General features: G+C 45.9%; 1 protein-coding gene across 1 annotated transcript in view; it reads right to left on the reverse strand.

Moving 5' to 3' along the window:
- Positions 1 to 19,276, reverse strand: part of pdcd6 (programmed cell death 6) — a 92,103-nt gene extending 72,827 nt beyond the window's left edge. The window contains exon 1 of the mRNA XM_069906387.1: positions 19,102 to 19,276. Coding sequence (XP_069762488.1) covers positions 19,102 to 19,175 — 74 coding nt within the window. The 5' untranslated portion in view covers positions 19,176 to 19,276. The remainder of the gene's footprint in view (positions 1 to 19,101) is intronic.
- Positions 19,277 to 19,583: the final 307 nt, after the last annotated feature.

Raw genomic sequence — 19,583 nt, forward strand, 5'->3', positions numbered from 1 at the left:
TGTAGAGTTCACAGCGTACGTAACGAACGTGATAATTAATAATGCAGTTATACTTAGAATGTTTTTGTAATACTAACCAATTAAAACAGTATTAATAAGAAGGGGAAGGGCAAATAATAAGGGTATAAAAATCAATGCACTGTATGTATCGGGGCTTAACTGGTGAGAAACCAGTTGAGTCCAACTCTGCAGACTTGTAAATAAAGCTTGTCGTGTCATCAGTTTTAAAGAGACTCATGTGTGAGAAGTTTTATTTCTGACAAATGGGGACTCGTCCGGGATCTACACTCCGGCCGTGAGGGGAGGCGAGAAGGGGGACATCGGAGGCGGTGCACCCCGCTGAGTTCAGCGGCTCCTAGTCCCTTGCTCGTCGCTTCGGGCGGCTTGAGCGAGTGGTATCCGGACAGGGTGACACGACAAGACGGAGAGGAGAAGGGTGACGGTTCAATCCCCGGGAAGACACCGGTAAGTGACGACTTACGATTGTGGTGTGGGGATTGGGTAACAGGTGTAACGGGATACACCTGTTTGGATAAAAACCTAACGGAATAGATTAAGTATAGATCTTTTGTCGTGGTGTGAGGACCCTGTCGCGGGACTCTAGGATAGACCCCAGGGAAACCTCGGCGGTAACCGAAGGAGGGACAGCACCTCCGACGAAGTGCCGAGAAGAGAGGGGTCAACCCCAGGAAAACCTCAGCGGTAACCGAAGGAGGGACAGCACCTCCGACGAGGCGTCTGAGAGGAAGGGAGTAGGGTCCAGAACGAGAGGGTCCTCAGCAACGATAAACAGATCTAGGTGGGAAAATGGGAGGATCAAAATCTAAGGGCTCGTCTGAAAATTCAGGACAATTCCTGGCAGTACCCCTTGACAGCCCTTTGGGGAGAATGTTTGAAAATTGGGATAGTAAAAGATATCGGGACAAAAACAAGAAAAAGATGGTCCAATATTGTCTCCTTTGGTCAAAACAACCTATTAAAGGTTCCTCGGTCTGGTGGCCGAAATTTGGATCTGATGAGGATTGGGTTAGACAAGCATTAAACATATATGTAAATTCGAGACCAAAGGTGAATCAAGAAGAGTCAGCATATGCATTTTGTTGGGTTCCCTGGCCAGGATCCTTAACAGAATGTTTTAAATTGAGGGTAGCAGGAGAAAAGAAATGGGAACCTCTGGACAACCTTCCCCCTCCTTATATTCCCCTGGTGCCTACTGCGCCCGAGGAAAGCTTATTACCGGAGGGGAAAGGTGATGAATCTGATTGCCCCGAAGGGGGCCGGGAAAAAAAGGATGAATTAAGGGAGTCGGACCCTAAACTTCCACCGGTAAACCGACCCTGGACAAGATCCCAGACTGGTCCAGGATCATCAAAGTTTTCAATAAACCTAAATCCCCTGAGAGAAGTTCCTATGGGAGGACCGGGAGGGGGAACGGGATATGTGAATGTTCCCCTAACTAGTACAGAGGTGCGGGGATTTAAGAAAGAAATGAAAAAGTTATTGGAAGATCCTATAGGACTGGCTGAACAGCTTGACCAATTCTTGGGACCAAACACATATACGTGGGAAGAGATGCAGGCAATAATGGGAACATTATTTTCACCCCAGGAGAGGCAGATGATTCGACGGGCTGCCCTCCTCATGTGCGAATATGAACAACCTGGGGACCCTAAACCCCATGAACAAAAATATCCCTTAAATGAACCCAGGTGGGACAAACGAACACCCGAGGGATTGGCAAGTATGAGACAATATAGAGAGTGGACAATTAAAGGGATACGGGAGGCTGTGCCAAAGGGTCACAATTTTACCAAGGCATTTGGGAACCACCAGGGGAAAGACGAGTCCCCTACTGATTTTTTGGAGAGGGTGAGAAAGAATGTCCAACAGTATGCTGGTGTGGACCCTAGTACACCAATGGGTGAACAGCTTATTCGAATTGAATTTGTTTCCAAATCATGGCAAGACATTAGAAAGAAACTAGAAAAGGAGGAGGACTGGAGTGAAAAACCCCTAAGTGAACTGTTAAAAAAGGCACAAAAAGTATATGTGCAGAGAGAAGAAGAAGATCAAAAGAAGGCGACAAAGGTTATGGTACAGACTATCCGACAGATGAATGCTGAATCCAGAGGGGAAAGAAAACAAAACCTTCCTCTAAACAATCCAAAATATCCAAGAGAGGGAAGACCCCGGAGGTTCGTTAAGTGCTATTACTGCAATGAGGAAGGACACTTTAAGAGGGAATGCCCCCGATACAAGAGGGAATTGCGTGCCCTCGAACTTATGGAAGAAGATTAGGGGTGTCAGGGGTTCCAAATGTTAGGGACCAAATATAAGAGGGAACCCCTGGTAAAACTAAAAATTGGTCCCAAGGGAGAAGAGGTGGTGTTTATGGTGGACACAGGAGCGGAACGAAGTAGTGTAATAACTGTGCCAATCGGAACTGAGCCTATAAAAAGTAATTTGACAATTTCTGGGATAGAAGGGGCTCCCAGAATGGTATCAATAATCCCCCAAGTAACAGTGAAACTGGAAGAAAGAGAAGGGGTACAAGACCTCTTGTTATTACCTTCGGCTGGATTTAACCTCCTAGGAAGGGACTTACAGGCTCTCCTAGGTTTGGGTGCTCTCCCTGTGGACGGAGAAGTGCGAGTCCACCTCTGCGCTTTAAAGGAAGAGGATGAACGGCAGATTGACGAGAGAGTCTGGTATAAGGAGGGAAATCGAGGAGGTCTGGACATCCCACCTTTACATGTCACATTAATACCAGGTCATCAGCCGGTAAGGAAACGTCAGTATCCTATTTCTTTGGAAGGGAGAAAAGGGCTACAGCCGGTAATTGAGACTTTAATACGAGACGGACTATTAGAAGAATGCATGTCACCTTATAACACCCCTATACTCCCAGTGAAAAAGTCAGATGGATCCTATCGCCTAGTTCAGGATCTAAGAAGTTTGAATGCTATTGTTCAGACCCGCCACCCAGTGGTGCCTAATCCCTATACTATTATGAGTCGGATTCCCCCAGACCATGAGTGGTTTAGTGTTATCGACTTGAAGGATGCCTTCTGGACGTGTCCATTAGAAGAGGAAAGTAGAGATATGTTTGCGTTTGAATGGGAAAATCCATGGACAGGTAGACGGAGACAGTTTCGGTGGACTGTATTGCCCCAAGGGTTCACTGAATCTCCAAACCTGTTTGGACAAATGCTAGAACAAATCCTGATGGACTATCCACAATCTGATGATTCCCAACTAATGCAGTATGTGGATGATTTACTATTATCAGGACCCAAGGAACAAGAAATGAGGGGAGAGACCATTAGACTCTTGAATTATCTGGGGAAAAAGGGTCTACAGGTGTCCAGGAACAAGTTACAGTTTGTTGAGAAAACTGTGATATATCTGGGATACCAGATAAGTAAAGGACAGAAACGGATTACCCCTGAACGAATTGCGGGAATCACTAGAATGCCTTTACCCCGTAATAAGAAGGAAATAAGACAATTCCTGGGACTCTTAGGATACTGTAGGTTATGGATAGAGGACTACTCAGCTTTGGTGATGTTTATGTATGATAAACTGACAAATGAAAATAACTATCCATTGAAATGGACCCAGGAGGAGGAGGGATGGTTCGAGGACTTGAAACATCGCCTAACACGAGCCCCAGTACTCACTCTGCCCTCTTTAAAACAGCCCTTCCAGCTATTTGTCACTCATAACCAAGGAACAGCTGTGGGAGTTTTAACACAGGAAAAAGGCGGTCAGCGACACCCAGTGGCTTTCCTTTCCAAAATGATGGACCCAGTGTCTCGCGGATGGCCGACGTGTATCCAGGGAGTAGCGGCTGCTGCTCTGTTGGTAGAGGAAGCACGTAAACTTACTTTTGGAGGAAAGATGACTGTGTACACCTCCCATTCTGTGAGTGTTTTATTAACACAAACTGCCCATCGATGGCTGACTGATTCTCGCATATTAAAGTATGAAACCATTTTAACGGTTGGAGAAGATTTACAGTTTGCAAAAATTAATAGCTGCAACCCAGCTCAATTTTTATACGGCAGTGAAACAGAGAAAGAGGTGGAGCATGACTGTGTCGAGTTGACAGATCTTCAGACCAAGACCCTAGAAGACCTTTGCGATACTCCGCTGGGAGAAGGATATGAATTCTACATTGACGGCTCCGCCAGATGTGTTGACGGAATGAGAAGAAATGGGTATGCTATAATAGAAGGAAATACTTGGAAAGTAGTAGAATCCACGAGACTACCCGGAAGCTGGTCAGCACAATCCTGTGAACTATATGCCTTGCAGAGAGCCCTCAGAATACTGGCAAAGAAAATTGGAACGATTTACACAGATTCCAAATACGCATACGGGGTAGTGCATACCTTTGGTAAGATCTGGAAGGAGCGTGGTCTAATTACATCAAGAGGAAAGGAATTGGCACACGAACAGATGATTACTCTGACTTTAGAAGCCTTAACATTACCCCAAGAAATAGCAGTGGTCTACATACCAAGCCATCAAAGGGGAGATAACCCGACAGCAATTGGAAACAGACTGGCTGATGAAGAAGCCAAAAGAGCAGCCATGCAACAAGAAGTCCATTTGCTGACTTTAATCCCAATAAGGCAAGGCATAAAGACAGCTCCCATTTTCACTGCTAAGGAAGAAAAGAACATGGATCAGCTGGGCGCAAGCCAGTTACCTGATGGAACATGGAAAACATCAGATGGAAGAATGGTTCTAAATAAAGAAATAACTCGCAATATTTTAAAACACCTGCATCATCAGAGCCACTGGGGCACCCAAGCCTTATGTGACACAGTGCTTCGAGAATATGTGTGTAAGGGAATCTACACCTTGGCCCAACAAGAGGTGCAAAATTGTTACCTATGCACAAAAATTAATAAGAAGATAATGAGGACAGGGACCATGGGAGGTCAACCATTAGCCATACGCCCTTTTCAACGTATCCAGATCGACTTCACAGAGTTACCTCAAGTTCAAAGATGGAAATATCTGTTGGTGATAATAGATCACTTTACCCGATGGGTAGAAGCCTTCCCAACAATAAATACTACAGCCTCTACAGTAGCTCGCCTCCTCCTAGAGCAGATAATCCCCAGATATGGTATAATGGATTCTATAGACTCAGACAGGGGTCCACATTTTTCTTCAAAAATCCAGCAATTGATTTGTAATGCATTACAGGTCTCTTGGAAATTACATACCCCTTGGCATCCACAAAGCTCAGGGAAGGTTGAACGTATGAATGGAACACTAAAAATCCAATTGACAAAGTTAATGGTGGAAACTAAAATGCCTTGGATAAAGTGTCTGCCCCTGGCCTTATTAAGAATTCGTACTGCCCCACGAAAAGATGTAGGGCTGTCCCCTTATGAAATGATGTTTGGGCTTCCCTTCTGGAGTACAGTTGAGGGGTGTCCCACCTTGGGGGAAGGGGATATATTTGTTAGGAACTATTTACAGGCACTGTCACGCTCTCTTACAGATTTACGAAAGAGAGGACTATTGGCACAAACACCGCCTCTAGACTTTTCTTTACACAAAGTGGAACCAGGAGACTGGATTCTCATCAAGACCTGGAAGACTGAAAAACTCCAGCCCCAGTGGGAAGGTCCATACCAAGTTCTCTTAACTACAGAAGCTGCAGCACGAACAAGAGAGAAGGGGTGGACACACGCATCCAGATTTAAGGGACCTGTAGAGGCGCCTCAGGACCCTGATACGAACTCAGATTGGACTTGTGTTCCTGGAGAAAAACCTCTTACCTTACGATTTCGCAAAAAGACTTAATTCACAATGTTATTGTTATGTTCTTTGATTTTTCTTAGTTTGCCTATGTCTTTATCAGGTGTGAAATGTAAGAAATGCAGAGATACAGTGGTCCTGTTTCAGGACCACATTTGGGGAAGAAAGGAAGGTAATTTCATTTCCCATACCTCAGTTCCTGAGAAATGCTGGGCAGAAAATACCACCCAACATCCATATACCCCTTGTGTGGAAAAAGAAGGAAATAATATGGGTCATTATATACAGATTCCTAATACCACTCCTTTCCCTCTTAACGGTTGGAAAGGTGACTCAGGCCCACCATGCCCTGATGGACTCTGGTTTTGCATACACCAACGTACTGTTCCAATGAAAAGTTACACTCCACACTTAAAATTGCCTGTCCCTTTAAGACAGCCGGACTTAGTTCGAGTCCATCCAAACAACCATGTAAGTTTCGGTAATGCAATTGGGGGAGATAACCTTTTTGTAGATCTGGCAACTAAAATTGCAGGAACTTTTAACGTAACCAATTGTTGGGTCTGCGGGGGTCCACGGATGTCAGAACAATGGCCTTGGTGGGGGGAACCCCTCAATTCATTGACCATGATTTCCCGGATTTGGACAACTAACCGAACGAGATCAAGAGAAACCTGGTCTCTCTCTAACGTCCCCTCTGGTTTTTATTGTCTCTCACGAGCCGGCAAATACCCAGTAGGAGAAAGTCCCTGCAAGGCTGTATGGATTCGCATTTCGCCTGGTGTTTTCACTTGGTTTCCTAAACCTCAGACTTGGTTCTTATCCACTGTTTTTAAAACTAATTGCCTACCCCTGTCTAATAGCAGTATTCAGTTTTGGAATTGTACCACTTCCACCATCACAGGACCATACCAATCAAATCCCGTTCTTAAAAGAGTTTGGGAAAGGGGGTATGGAGTATCCCCAAATGGATTATTCTGGGTATGTGGTAATAAAGCTTATACTCGTCTTCCCTCACAGTGGAGTGGAACTTGTTTCCTAGGAATAATCCGCCCAGAATTTTTCCTTCTACCCCACGATCACGGTCATAAATTAGGCGTGAAGGTATTTGATACATTACATCGTCAACCCCGCTCTACCACGGTACATTTGGGACAATGGAGAGATGATTGGCCTCCAGAACGCATAATTCAATATTATGGTCCCGCTACATGGGCTCAAGATGGATCCTGGGGTTATCGTACTCCTATATATATGTTAAATCGTATAATTTGCTTACAAGCAGTCCTTGAAATTGTTACAAATCAAACAGCTATAGCCCTGCAATTACTTGCATCCCAGCAAGGTCAAATGCGCTCTGCTATATATCAGAACCGTCTAGCCCTAGACTATCTCCTAGCCACGGAAGGAGGTGTATGTGGCAAGCTTAATTTGACTAACTGCTGCTTACAGATTGATGATAATGGAAAAGCCGTTCGTAAAATTGCTGATAATATTCGTACATTGTCCCATGTACCGGTTCAAACCTGGCATCCTTTCCCACAATTTAATTGGATGGACAAATGGTTTGGAGGAACCTGGTGGCGTACCTTCTTGTGGGTCATCGGAGGTATTTTATTCCTCCTACTTATTTTGCCCTGTATTATTCCCTGTCTACGCAGCCTGGTGATTTCCATGGTCGAACAAGCTATGCAACCAGGGGGAATGGGAGACCCTGTAAGACTTTTATTTCAGCGTGAGATTAATGTATCATAAAACATTTCTCTTCCCTAGCTTAGAATCCCCATTCATATCTATACATATATTCAACACATTTTAAAGAGAGAAAGGGGTGGATTGTGATATAGAGAATTTAGGTTAAAAAGACTTAAGTTAAAATGTGATGATTAATCATAAACAGGGAAGCCAGAACGGACAGAGAGTTTACTAGCAGTCAAGGACAGAAGGATCTGCTGAATATGTTTTTTTTAAACCTATCTTTTCATGGTCATAGTGAGAGACATGCAGGAGACAAAGGATTGATAAGAAGTGAGAAACAGAACTTAGTGAATGTAGAGTTCACAGCGTACGTAACGAACGTGATAATTAATAATGCAGTTATACTTAGAATGTTTTTGTAATACTAACCAATTAAAACAGTATTAATAAGAAGGGGAAGGGCAAATAATAAGGGTATAAAAATCAATGCACTGTATGTATCGGGGCTTAACTGGTGAGAAACCAGTTGAGTCCAACTCTGCAGACTTGTAAATAAAGCTTGTCGTGTCATCAGTTTTAAAGAGACTCATGTGTGAGAAGTTTTATTTCTGACACCATGGATCCCATGCCTCATGACTTTCTGAATGATCTTTCATGGTGAACCTTGTCAAAAGCCTTGCTAAAATCCATGTAGACCACATCTACTGGCCTATCAATTTCTTTTGTTACCTCCTCAATTAGACTCATGAGGCACAACCTTCCCTTCATAAAGCTTTGCTAACTATCCTTGAATAGACTGTACTTCTCCAAATGCTCACAGATCCGATCCTTAAAAATCCTCTCCAATAGTTTACACACCACTTATGTAAGACTCACTGGTCTATAATTCCCAGGATTCTCCCTATTACCTTTCAATCTCTGGCACCTCTCCTACAGCCAAAGAGGATTTAAAGATATCAGCTACTGCTGCAGCCATCTCTTCTCTCACTTCCCGCACCAGCCTAAGGTATATCACATCCGGCCCCAGGGACATCAATCTTGATGTTTTTAAGAGGGTCCAACAATTCCTTTTTCTTAATCTCCACAGTGTCCAGCACACAAACCTGTTCTATTTAGGCCTCATCCTAATCAAGGTCCTCTTCTCTTGTGAACACTGAAGTATTCATTCAGGACCTCCGTAACCTCCTCCGCTTCCAGGCACGTGTTGCCTCTTTGATCGGCCCCACCTTCATTCTCGTCATCCTTCTGTTCTTCACATATGCAAGAATACCTTGTGGTTCTCCTTAATCCAACATTCCAAAACCTTCTCGTTCCCCCATTCGAGCTCTCCTAAGTCCTTTCCCAAGCTCCTTCCAGGCTACCATCTACTTCTCGAGTCCTTCCTGTTTCCTGCTTCTTACCGCATCCTTCTTCCTCTTGACTAGCTGCCTCACCTGGTTTGTCAACCACGGTTCCCTTTTCCTACCATCTTTTCCTTGTCCCAGTGGGAGAAACCTAAGCTAAACCCAACACAAGTGGACCCTAAACTTCTTCCACATTAGTTCTGTTTCCAATTTACTCTTGCTCATTCCATAATTAGCCCTCCCTCGATTACTGTATTTTTACGCTTATAACACGCGTGTTATGTGCGTATTTTACCCCCTATCTGTTATATGTGTGCGCAATACAAAAATCATTTTGCATGTCGAATAAAAAAAAGGAAACTTAATTGACCAGCCTCTGGTTCTAAAGTAAATTTTAAAAATTACTTTAAAATAACCATATAGCATCTTAAATAACAAGTTAAACATCGACAATATTAAAAAAAAACTTAATAATTAGCTTTCTTCATCATCCGTAGCCCCTTCAAACCCTTCAACGTCAGATTGTTCACTATCTTTGTTAAAATATTTTAGGACAGCCTGCAAGCATTCTCCCGTTAATGTAGTCGATACTGACATACCAGCAATGCCACCGTTTTCATCAGAAATCAATTAAGAGTAACAATTTCTTTGAAAACAAACTGCCTGGTCTAAAACTGTCACACTTTTCCACCAACAGTTTCTTAAGATTGGAGTCCACCCAACCTTTCTTGTTATAGTGCACAACCACAATATTGGGCATTATTTTCTCACGGTAATGTTACTCTTTTAACGATGATCATCGGCTTCAATTTAGCACCAAGGACTACAGTGAAGCACAACCTTTCAAGGCCGGTTGTGGTTATGGCCAGTTTTTGTTCCAGAAGCAGTCACAGTTCTTGTGGCGGGGATGTCAAAGGCCATTGGGACTTCATCTGGAGGTGAGATTTTACGTTTGCATATTTCATTGGCGACGAAGTTGCAAAAATCAATGATTTTTTGTTTCCAATCTTCTGAAAGACACTGACCTATAGTTGTTCTAGTTCTTACTGACAATCTGTTTCACTTTATAAACTTTGTTATCCAGGGGAACCCCGCCTTGAAACCCAGGATACCTCTTTCACATGCCAATAGTCTTACTTTCATCTGAATGGCGAACCCACTCCTTCAAGCCAGACTCTAACTGGGGCCATTTAGCTTTCAGGCCACATGCACGTTTTTGTGGATTCATCCTCTCCAGCTCAGCTTTCTCTTTCCTCCATTCGTGAATGGATGATTCGCCAACCTCAAACTCTCTTGCTGCCACTCTGTTGCCAGCTTCTTCTGTCTGGTAACAACTTTCAGCTTGAAATTAGCAAAGTAAAGATTTGTTTGGCTCCTCGCATTGTGAAAACAACCTGTACTCCAGATCTCAATGGTACCCCTAAATCAAAGCTACATAGGTTAAATCAAAACTCTATAGGCTGATAGGAGCCTATAGGAGGAAAAACCCAACACCCAACCCCAACCAACCAATTTTCCCTTGCAACCGCTGCAATCGTGTCTGCCTGTCCCGCATCGGACTGGTCAGCCACAAACGAGCCTGCAGCTGACGTGGACTTTTTACCCCCTCCATAAATCTTCGTCCGCGAAGCCAAGCCAAAGAAAGAAAAAAGAAGAAAAAAAAGGCTGATAATGTTATCTGAGCATGAAGGAACACACATAATTTAAAGCAAGTGTGGGAATGTACTGGCAAAAGCAGCAGTAAAAGAAAATGCTCAATTTAAGGTGAGCTTGAGAAAATGCTAAAATTCAAAATTTTGATCTTAAACAAGGTAAGTTTCTTATAAAGAAAGGCTTTTTAAATCATGATTTAAAATTCTGCTCTACTCTGAAGCCTGTCTTCAATCTATTTAAATAATTCCTCTCCAAAGTTTGTTAATGGGCAATTATCAGCTCTGAGGGAAGTTGATTGGATGTTAATAGTGGGAGATTAACTGTGACAGACAATGGTAATATGGGAAATGTGTTGACTCATGTCCCAATTAAATGCAAATTGCTTTTGTCAGTTGGAATTTAGAATGTTTTTTTTCTTTGGCTTGGCTTCGTGGACGAAGATTTATGGAGGGGGTAAAATGTCCACGTCAGCTGCAGGCTCGTTGGTGGCTGACAAGTCCGATGTGGGACAGGTAGACACGGTTGCAGCGGAAAATTGGTGGGTTGGGGTTGGGTGTTGGGTTTTTCCTCCTTTGCCTTTTGTCAGTGAGGTGGGCTCTGCGGTCTTCTTCAAAGGAGGTTGCTGCCCGCCAAACTGTGAGGCGTCAAGATGCACGGTTTGAGGCGATATCAGCCCACTGGCGGTGGTCAATGTGGCAGGCACCAAGAGATTTCTTTAGGCAGTCCTTGTACCTTTTCTTTGGTGCACCTCTGTCACGGTGGCCAGTGGAGAGCTCGCCATATAACACGATCTTGGGAAGGCGATGGTCCTCCATTCTGGAGACGTGACCCACCCAGCGTAGCTGGATCTTCAGCAGCGTGGACTCGATGCTGTTGACCTCTGCCATCTCGAGTACTTCGAAGTTAGGGATGAAAGCGCTCCAATGAATGTTGAGGATGGAGCGGAGACAACGCTGGTGGAAGCGTTCTAGGAGCCGTAGGTGATGCCGGTAGAGGACCCATGATTCGGAGCCGAACAGGAGTGTGGGTATGACAACGGCTCTATATACGCTTATCTTTGTGAGGTTTTTCAGTTGGTTGTTTTTCCAGACTCTTTTGTGTAGTCTTCCAAAGGCTCTATTTGCCTTGGCGAGTCTGTTGTCTATCTCGTTGTCGATCCTTGCATCTGATGAAATGGTGCAGCCGAGATAGGTAAACTGGTTGACCGTTTTGAGTTTTGTGTGCCCGATGGAGATGTGGGGGGGCTGGTAGTCATGGCGGGGAGCTGGCTGATGGAGGACCTCAGTTTTCTTCAGGCTGACTTCCAGGCCAAACATTTTGGCAGTTTCCGCAAAACAAATGACTCTACATCACCTTTGTTGACCTCACAAAAGCCTTTGACACCGTGAGCAGGAAAGGGCTTTGGAAAATACTAGAGCGCATCGGATGCCCCCCAAAGTTCCTCAACATGATTATCCAACTGCACGAAAACCAACAAGGTCGGGTCAGATACAGCAATGAGCTCTCTGAACTCTTCTCCATTAACAATGGCGTGAAGCAAGGCTGTGTTCTCGCACCAACCCTCTTTTCAATCTTCTTCAGCATGATGCTGAACCAAGCCATGAAAGACCTCAACAATGAAGATGCTGTTTACATCCGGTACCGCACGGATGGCAGTCTCTTCAATCTGAGGCGCCTGCAAGCTCACACCAAGACACAAGAGAAACTTGTCCGTGAACTACTCTTTGCAGACGATGCCGCTTTAGTTGCCCATTCAGAGCCAGCTCTTCAGCGCTTGACGTCCTGTTAGAATGTTACACCGCGTGCTATATACGTGTGCTATACGAAAATATTTTTATACAATTTATGATTTTATGCACGCTGTTTGTGTGTGTGCATTATATGAGTGAAAATATGGTAAATAGTTTCCTATTTTGTCTGCTTTTATCCTTATCCATAGCTATGCTGAACCTCAAGGAGTTGCGATCACTCTCAACAAAATGCTCGACCACCTGACCAGGTTCATACCAATATAAGATCCAGTATCCTCTCTTCCGCTGGTCCACATACTGTGTTGGGAATTCTTCTTGAACACACCTGACAAATTATGCCCCATCTACCCCTCTTGCAGTCAGGAAGTGCCAGTCAATATTAGGGAATTGAAATCACCCAAAACTACATCCCTGTATTTCCTGCACCATTCCAAAATCTGCCTGCTTATTTGCTCCCCAGTGTCTCAAGGGCTATTTGGGGGCCTATAGACTACTCCATGTACAGTGATTGCTCCCTTCCTGTTTCTGACTTCCACCCACATTGTCTCAGTGGACACTATCACTGCAACATCCTCCCTTTCTATAGCCACGATACCATCTCTGATCAGAAATGTTACTCCCTCCCCCATGCCACTTGCATCCCATCCTATCCAAACCCTGGTACCTGCATCAGCCAATCCTGCCCTTCTTCTCTGTAATGGCCACAACATCGTCGATGTACATACTAATCCATGCTCTAACTTCATCAGCTTTATTCCTAATATTTCTAGCACTGAAATAAACACATTTCAACCCCTCTAACTGGTTAATTTCCTCACAAACTCAGAGCACATGGTATCATGCTTTTGACCCTTTGCACTCACCAAACTAGTTTAAACCCTCCCCAACAGCTCTTGCAAACCTGCCCTCCAGGATATTGGTCCCTTTCCAGTTCAAGTGCAGCCCATCCTCTTTGTACAGGTCAGATCATCCCCAGAAGAGATCCCAATGATCCACAAACCTGAACCCCAGCACCAACTCTTCAGACAAGCATTCACCTGCCAAAACATCTTATTGCTACCCTCTCTGGCACGTGGCACAGGCAGCAATCCTGTGATTACCACCCTTTTAACTTCTTTTCCAACTCCTTATACTCCCTCTTCAGGACCTCATCATTACTCCAATCTCTGTCATGGGTCCCCACAAGGACCACAATATCTGGTTGCTCCCCCTCCAGATTGCAGTGAACTCCCTGGCACCTGGGAGGCAACATACCATCTTGGAGCCTTGATCCTACTCACAGAACCTCCTATCCACTCATCAAACCAACCAGTCCCCAATCACCATAGCTCTCCTCTTCTCCCCCCTTCCCTTCAACCTCTGCACCAGAGACATGATCACCACGACGTCCCTGGTAGATCGCCCCCCCCCCCCCACCAACGGTATCCAAAATAGCATACTTATTCTTGAGGGAAACAGCCACAGGGATGCTCTGCACTGTATCCCTATTCCCCTTCCCTATCCTGACAGTCCTCCAGTTACCTGCCTGCTGACATTTGGGGGCAATTGTCTCCCTGAAGTTCCTCTCTATCACTCCCTCTGCCACCCGAATGATCAGGAGTTCATCCAGCTCTCGTTTCCTCAGTCGGTCTTCCAGGAGCTGCACCTCTTGCAGGTGTAGTCAGCAGGGACAATGGTGCTGTCCCTGATTTCCCACATGCTGCATTTGGAGCATTCCACTGCCCTAGCTGCTGTCTCCATGAATTCGTCCTAATTTTAATACAGAGATCTTACCTGGTCTTACCTTGCTGGAAACAAGCTTGTCCTCAGCCTCTTTTCACCAAAGTCTTGTGAGCTAAAGCCTCGTCCCACTCCTACCGACCCACTCACACACAGGCCAGTCTGCTTGAGCTACCCCTCTTTTTATGTCACTTCCCCTTATCTTTGTTATTCCTACCATCAATCATTGTTCTGTTTAACCCTTAACCTGCCCTCCACTCCCTTTTTAAATGCACTCTCAAGCTGGTTCCCAAAACCCACAGCTCTCCTGAAACTCTTCAAAGACTGTAAAAATTCAAATGGCTTCTACATTGCTGTGAGCAAATGCTAAAAATATTTTTCTTTGTATTTTCAAATCATCTCCTCCAATCGAGCTCATATTTTTCACGTTTGTAACTGAATGTGCTTACAGAACTAAGCTTTGGAGTCAGTGTTGTACTCAACAGCTCCAACTGTTTGCACCTTCATTAAGTCCAGAATCATACACAATGAAACCATTGATAAGGCTTTCCATTTCTAATTTTAACCCTTAGCATAGATTCTGAGAAGTTTTGATCCAAAATTTAACACTGTAACCAGCCAACTTTGCCGGTATTACTTGAAAGTTGTATATATTTTTGCTTCATCCACAGGAGGAACCATGTTTCTTCTTACAAAAGGGGACCATTTTGCTTTTCCCTCAATTTTCCCTGCAACCACTCCACTGTTATTCTTCACATCTTGTCCTTACTCAGTGCAGGAATAATGCAAAAATTAGCCTTTAAACTAACTGCCAGAAAACAATGTAAAATATGAACACATCAAGTATTTCAATGTTTCCTGACAACTCCTGAAGAGAACTAGAATCTGGAGCACAGAAAAAAGGCCTTTCAGCCTATCTGGACCATGCTGAACTATTTTTCCACCTAGTTCCACCAATCCACACCATAGTCTCTCCCATCCATGCACCTCTCTAAATTCTCTTAAATGTTGTAATTTGACCCCACATCCATCTCTTCCTCTGGCAGTTCATTTCACACTCTCACCATTCTGAGTAGAAGTTTCCCCCCCTAATCTTCCCATTAAACATTTCACCTTTTCTTCCTCAACCCATATCCTCTAGCTCTTGTCTCACCCTTCAATGGAAAAAGGTAAAGGTTCCATTATTGTCACGCAATACTACATTTAGAACGTAACATTCATGAAACTCTTTAACTTTGTCTACTGTAAGGAAGACCGGTTGCTTGCATTTACCCAATCTATATCCCTCATAATTTTGTATACCTCTATTTAATCTCCCCTCCTTCTGACACTCCAAGGAATAAAGTCCTAAGCTAGTCAACCTTTCCCCATAACTGAGCTCAAGTTCTGGCAACAATGTTGTAAATTTTCTCTACATTCTTACTGATATCTTTCCTGTAGGTAAATGACGAAAGCTAAATAAGATGTTCCAAATTTGGTCTTATACAAGTCTTGTACAACTTCAATATCCTAACTCCTGCATTGAATATTTTGTTTTATGAAAGCCAATGTGTCAAAAACTCTTTACCTGTGACACCTCATTCAAGGACTTGCGTACAAGTCGAATATCCTTTACCTTAAGATCTGAAAACCGAAAAGATCCAAAAACTGAATTGTTTTAAAACAAAGACATGATGTCACAAGTGGAAAAAAAATTCAACATCTAACTTCCCCATGTTGGGCTCAAATGCTGTTGGTGCCAGTTTGATTATAACAATTTTAAAAAAAGATCTTTGCTTCTGGCTGGGAAGATGCCAAACAGAGCTGGGTCCAAATCTTCAGCTTCAGCTGGAGTTAGCGATTCCATTCTCAACACTGGGTACACTGCCGTCCACATCGAAGAACTCACCTTGCGCTCCCAGACAGGAGTGGGGAGCTGCTGGGGACCGGCGGAGGAAAGGTGGTTTTCTTTCTAAGCAAAGATTAATTTCAAACATTACTTTATGTGAATTTTCCACTTGTAGCATCATGTCAGTGCCCAAAAAGCCTGCCGTTGTTTGCTGTTTAACCACTGATTCAAATATTCTGCTGATGCTACTGTGCTGCTTAGTTCCATTGTTCTAAAATCTGAAAAACTCCAAAACCTGAAAAACATCTGGCCCAAGCATTTCGGTCAACAGGTACTCGACCTGTACCTGTTCTATCACACTCCTCAGTACCCTTCCAGTTACCATGCAAGACCTATCCTGGTTTGTCCTCCCAAAGTGCAACATCTCACCTTTGTCCATATTAAGTTCAATCTTCCATTTTGCAGCCCATTTTTCCAGCTGGCCCAGATCCTGCTGCAATCTTTGAAAGCCTTCCTCACTACCCATTACACCTCAAATTTTTGTGTCATCTGCAAATTTGCTGATCCAATTGGCCACTTCATTTAGATCATCGAAATAAATAACAAAAAAAACCCAGCCCATTAGCTATAGTCCTCCATTAAAAGGCAATCACTCACCACCACTCTCTGGCATCTCGCACAAAGCCAACATACAATCCAATTTTCTGCCTCACCCTGAATATCGAGCGACTGAATGTTCTTGACCAACCTCCCATGGAAGTGGCCTTACTAATGTCCACGTAGAGATCATCCACTGCCTTACCTTCATCAACTTTCCTGGTCTGCTAATGCTCTTCAACGTCTCAGTCATTTCTATCCAACACAAAGAACAGGCCAGAGAACAACATGCCAGTGAGGTTAAGATCAGTCGTGAGAGGGGATTCTGAAATTCAGGCTCTACATGTTTGATTTGAGTTTTTGAAGAAACAACCAAAAAAATTGATGAGGGCAGGGAGGGAGACTTTAAGTCTTTTGTCAAAGTTCTGCATCGTAGGTTATTCCAGAAGGTCAGATCACATGAGATCCAGGTGAGCTGTGCAACTGGATGCAGAATTAATTTGATTGTATAAGAGAGTTGCAGAAGATTGCTATTCATATCGGAGGGTCATGACCAATGGTGTACCACAGGGATAGGTGCTGAGTCCATTAAGTGGCATCGACATTAACGTGGAAATACAAAGTGTTAGCATAGTAAGTTTGCAGGTAACACAATTAGTAGGCTTTTTCAGGTACATTCTACGCTAAGAATGCGCCTGAAGAAGCAGAAGCGGCCCTTTAAATTGCCGTTCAGGTGGCAGCGTTTAAAGCGCAACGCTGGCCACCTGAAGAACACAGCTGCACAGGATGCGTCTCTGAGCTCCGGCTCCTGCCCAGTGTCAGCTGTGATCAGCAGCCTGACCCTTTAACATTCGCTCTCGGAGGAGGGTTACGTAGCTCGCCTCAAGAGTGCCTCCTGCACATTCAGGTGGCCTCAAAACAGCTGCATATTGCCAAAAGATATGTTCAGTGAATGTTCTGTGAGATTACAAAAGGATCCAGATGAATTGAGAGAGAGCCAACGAATGGCAGATGGAATTTAACTCTGACAAGTGTGAGGTTTACACATTGTTTGATTAAATCAGAGCAAATACAATGAATGGTAGGGCCCTGGAGAATGGTGCAGTACAGAGTCCCAAGGGTACAGGAAAACAGTTCCATTAGGGTGGCCACAGAGGTAAACAGGGTGAAGGCACCGCCTGGCATGCTTCCTTTCATCAGTCAGATCATTATTTCAGCAGCTTAGACATGTTACAACTAGACAAAATGTTGGCAAGACCACACTTAACAGTTTTGTGCACGGTTCATTGCATCCATCCATAGGTAAGATGATAAGATGAATGGGTACAATAAAGATTTATGTTACTGAGGAGGGGCTGGAATCTTTCTCCCTCAATTGTAGGAGACACAGGCAGATCATTAAAGAGACCTACAAAATTATTTGGCATAGCCAAGATAGACATAGTCTTTTTCCAAGGGTAAGGGTGTCTAAAACTGGAGACCATAGATTTAATGTAGAAGAGAAAGATTTAAAAGGAATCTGAGGGGCACGGTTTTCCACAAAGGTTGGTAGGTATGTGGAGCGAACCCAAGTCCTCTTCACCCCCAGACTTGGCAATTGCCACCACATCCTCTTTTCTCACCCCATTCCCCCTCCTTTCTCCTCCTCTCTCCTCACCTTCTGCCCCATCATCTCCTTCTATCTCTACCCGTCTCCCCTCGCCCCCAAATTCCTCCTCCCGCTCTACCTCCTGTCTTCCTCTCCTCCGCCCCCAATTCTCCGTCCACCTCCTTTTCCCAATCCTCCCTTCCCCTGTCCCCAATCCTCCCTCTTCCATCTCCTCCACCAGATCCCTCCTCTCCTCTCCCTAATCCTCTCTTCCTCCTCCACCCCCTCCCTCTCCCCACCCCCTCCCTCTCCCCACCCCCTCCCTCTCCCCACCCCCTCCCTCTCCCCACCCCCTCCCCACCCCCACCCCCTCCCCACCCCCTCCCCTCCCCACCCCCTCCCTCCTCCACCCCCTCCCTCCTCCACCCCCTCCCTCCTCCACCCCCTCCCTCCTCCACCCCCTCCCTCCTCCACCCCCTCCCTCCTCCACCCCTCCCTCCTCCACCCCCTCCCTCCTCCACCCCCTCCCTCCTCCACCCCCTCCCTCCTCCACCCCCTCCCTCCTCCACCCCCTCCCTCCTCCACCCCCTCCCTCCTCCACCCCCTCCCTCCTCCACCCCCTCCCTCCTCCACCCTACACTCTCCCCACCCCCTCCCTCCTCCACCCTACACTCTCCCCACCCCCTCCCTCCTCCACCCTACACTCTCCCCACCCCCTCCCTCCTCCACCCTACACTCTCCCCACCCCCTCCCTCCTCCACCCTACACTCTCCCCACCCCCTCCCTCCTCCACCCTACACTCTCCCCACCCCCTCCACCCTACACTCTCCCCACCCCCTCCCTCCTCCACCCTACACTCTCCCCACCCCCTCCACCCTACACTCTCCCCACCCCCTCCACCCTACACTCTCCCCACCCCCTCCACCCTACACTCTCCCCACCCCCTCCCTCCTCCACCCTACACTCTCCCCACCCCCTCCCTCCCTCCTCCTCCACCCCCACTCTCCCCGCCCCCTCCCTCCTCCACCTCCACTCTCCCCGCCCCCTCCCTCCTCCACCCCCACTCTCCCGCCCCCTCCCTCCTCCACCCCCACTCCTCCCCCCCCTCCCTCCACCCCACCCCTCCCTCCGGCTGCCCCGTACCTCTGAAAGACGGTCCAGAGGAAGGTTTGGTCGCCGGCGCTGCCCCGCGGCTGCGGCCGGTACTGAGAAGCCATGACTAAAGACTGCGAGTTCCGTCCCAACCGCCAACACTGGGCTCACGCCGTTCCACACAGGAACTTCCGCCAGCACCAACAGAGCGAGCCGCCCGCGCGCCGTCACGTGGGGGGCGGTTGTGCGCCTGCGCGTTGAAGGGGTAGAATTCCTCGGAATCGGATGCCGTGGTCCGTCAATTTCTGAGCAGCTCTTCTGTTGATCCCGGAATATGATTCTGCATGTCGGGTGCAGGAAATCTGCTGGGGTAAATGCACAAAGGCTCCCACCTGGGCCCTGCGATCGTTGGCAGGCTCCGGAATCAAAGGGGGTGGGGATGTTGGGAAGAAGGGGCAAGAACGCGGGTGGCCTCGGGAGGGGGGGGGAAGGAGAGAGGGGGAGGGGGGGGGAAGGAGAGAGGGGGAGGGGGA

This window comes from Narcine bancroftii, chromosome 1 (genome assembly GCF_036971445.1).
Source record: "Narcine bancroftii isolate sNarBan1 chromosome 1, sNarBan1.hap1, whole genome shotgun sequence".
NCBI lineage: Eukaryota > Metazoa > Chordata > Chondrichthyes > Torpediniformes > Narcinidae > Narcine > Narcine bancroftii.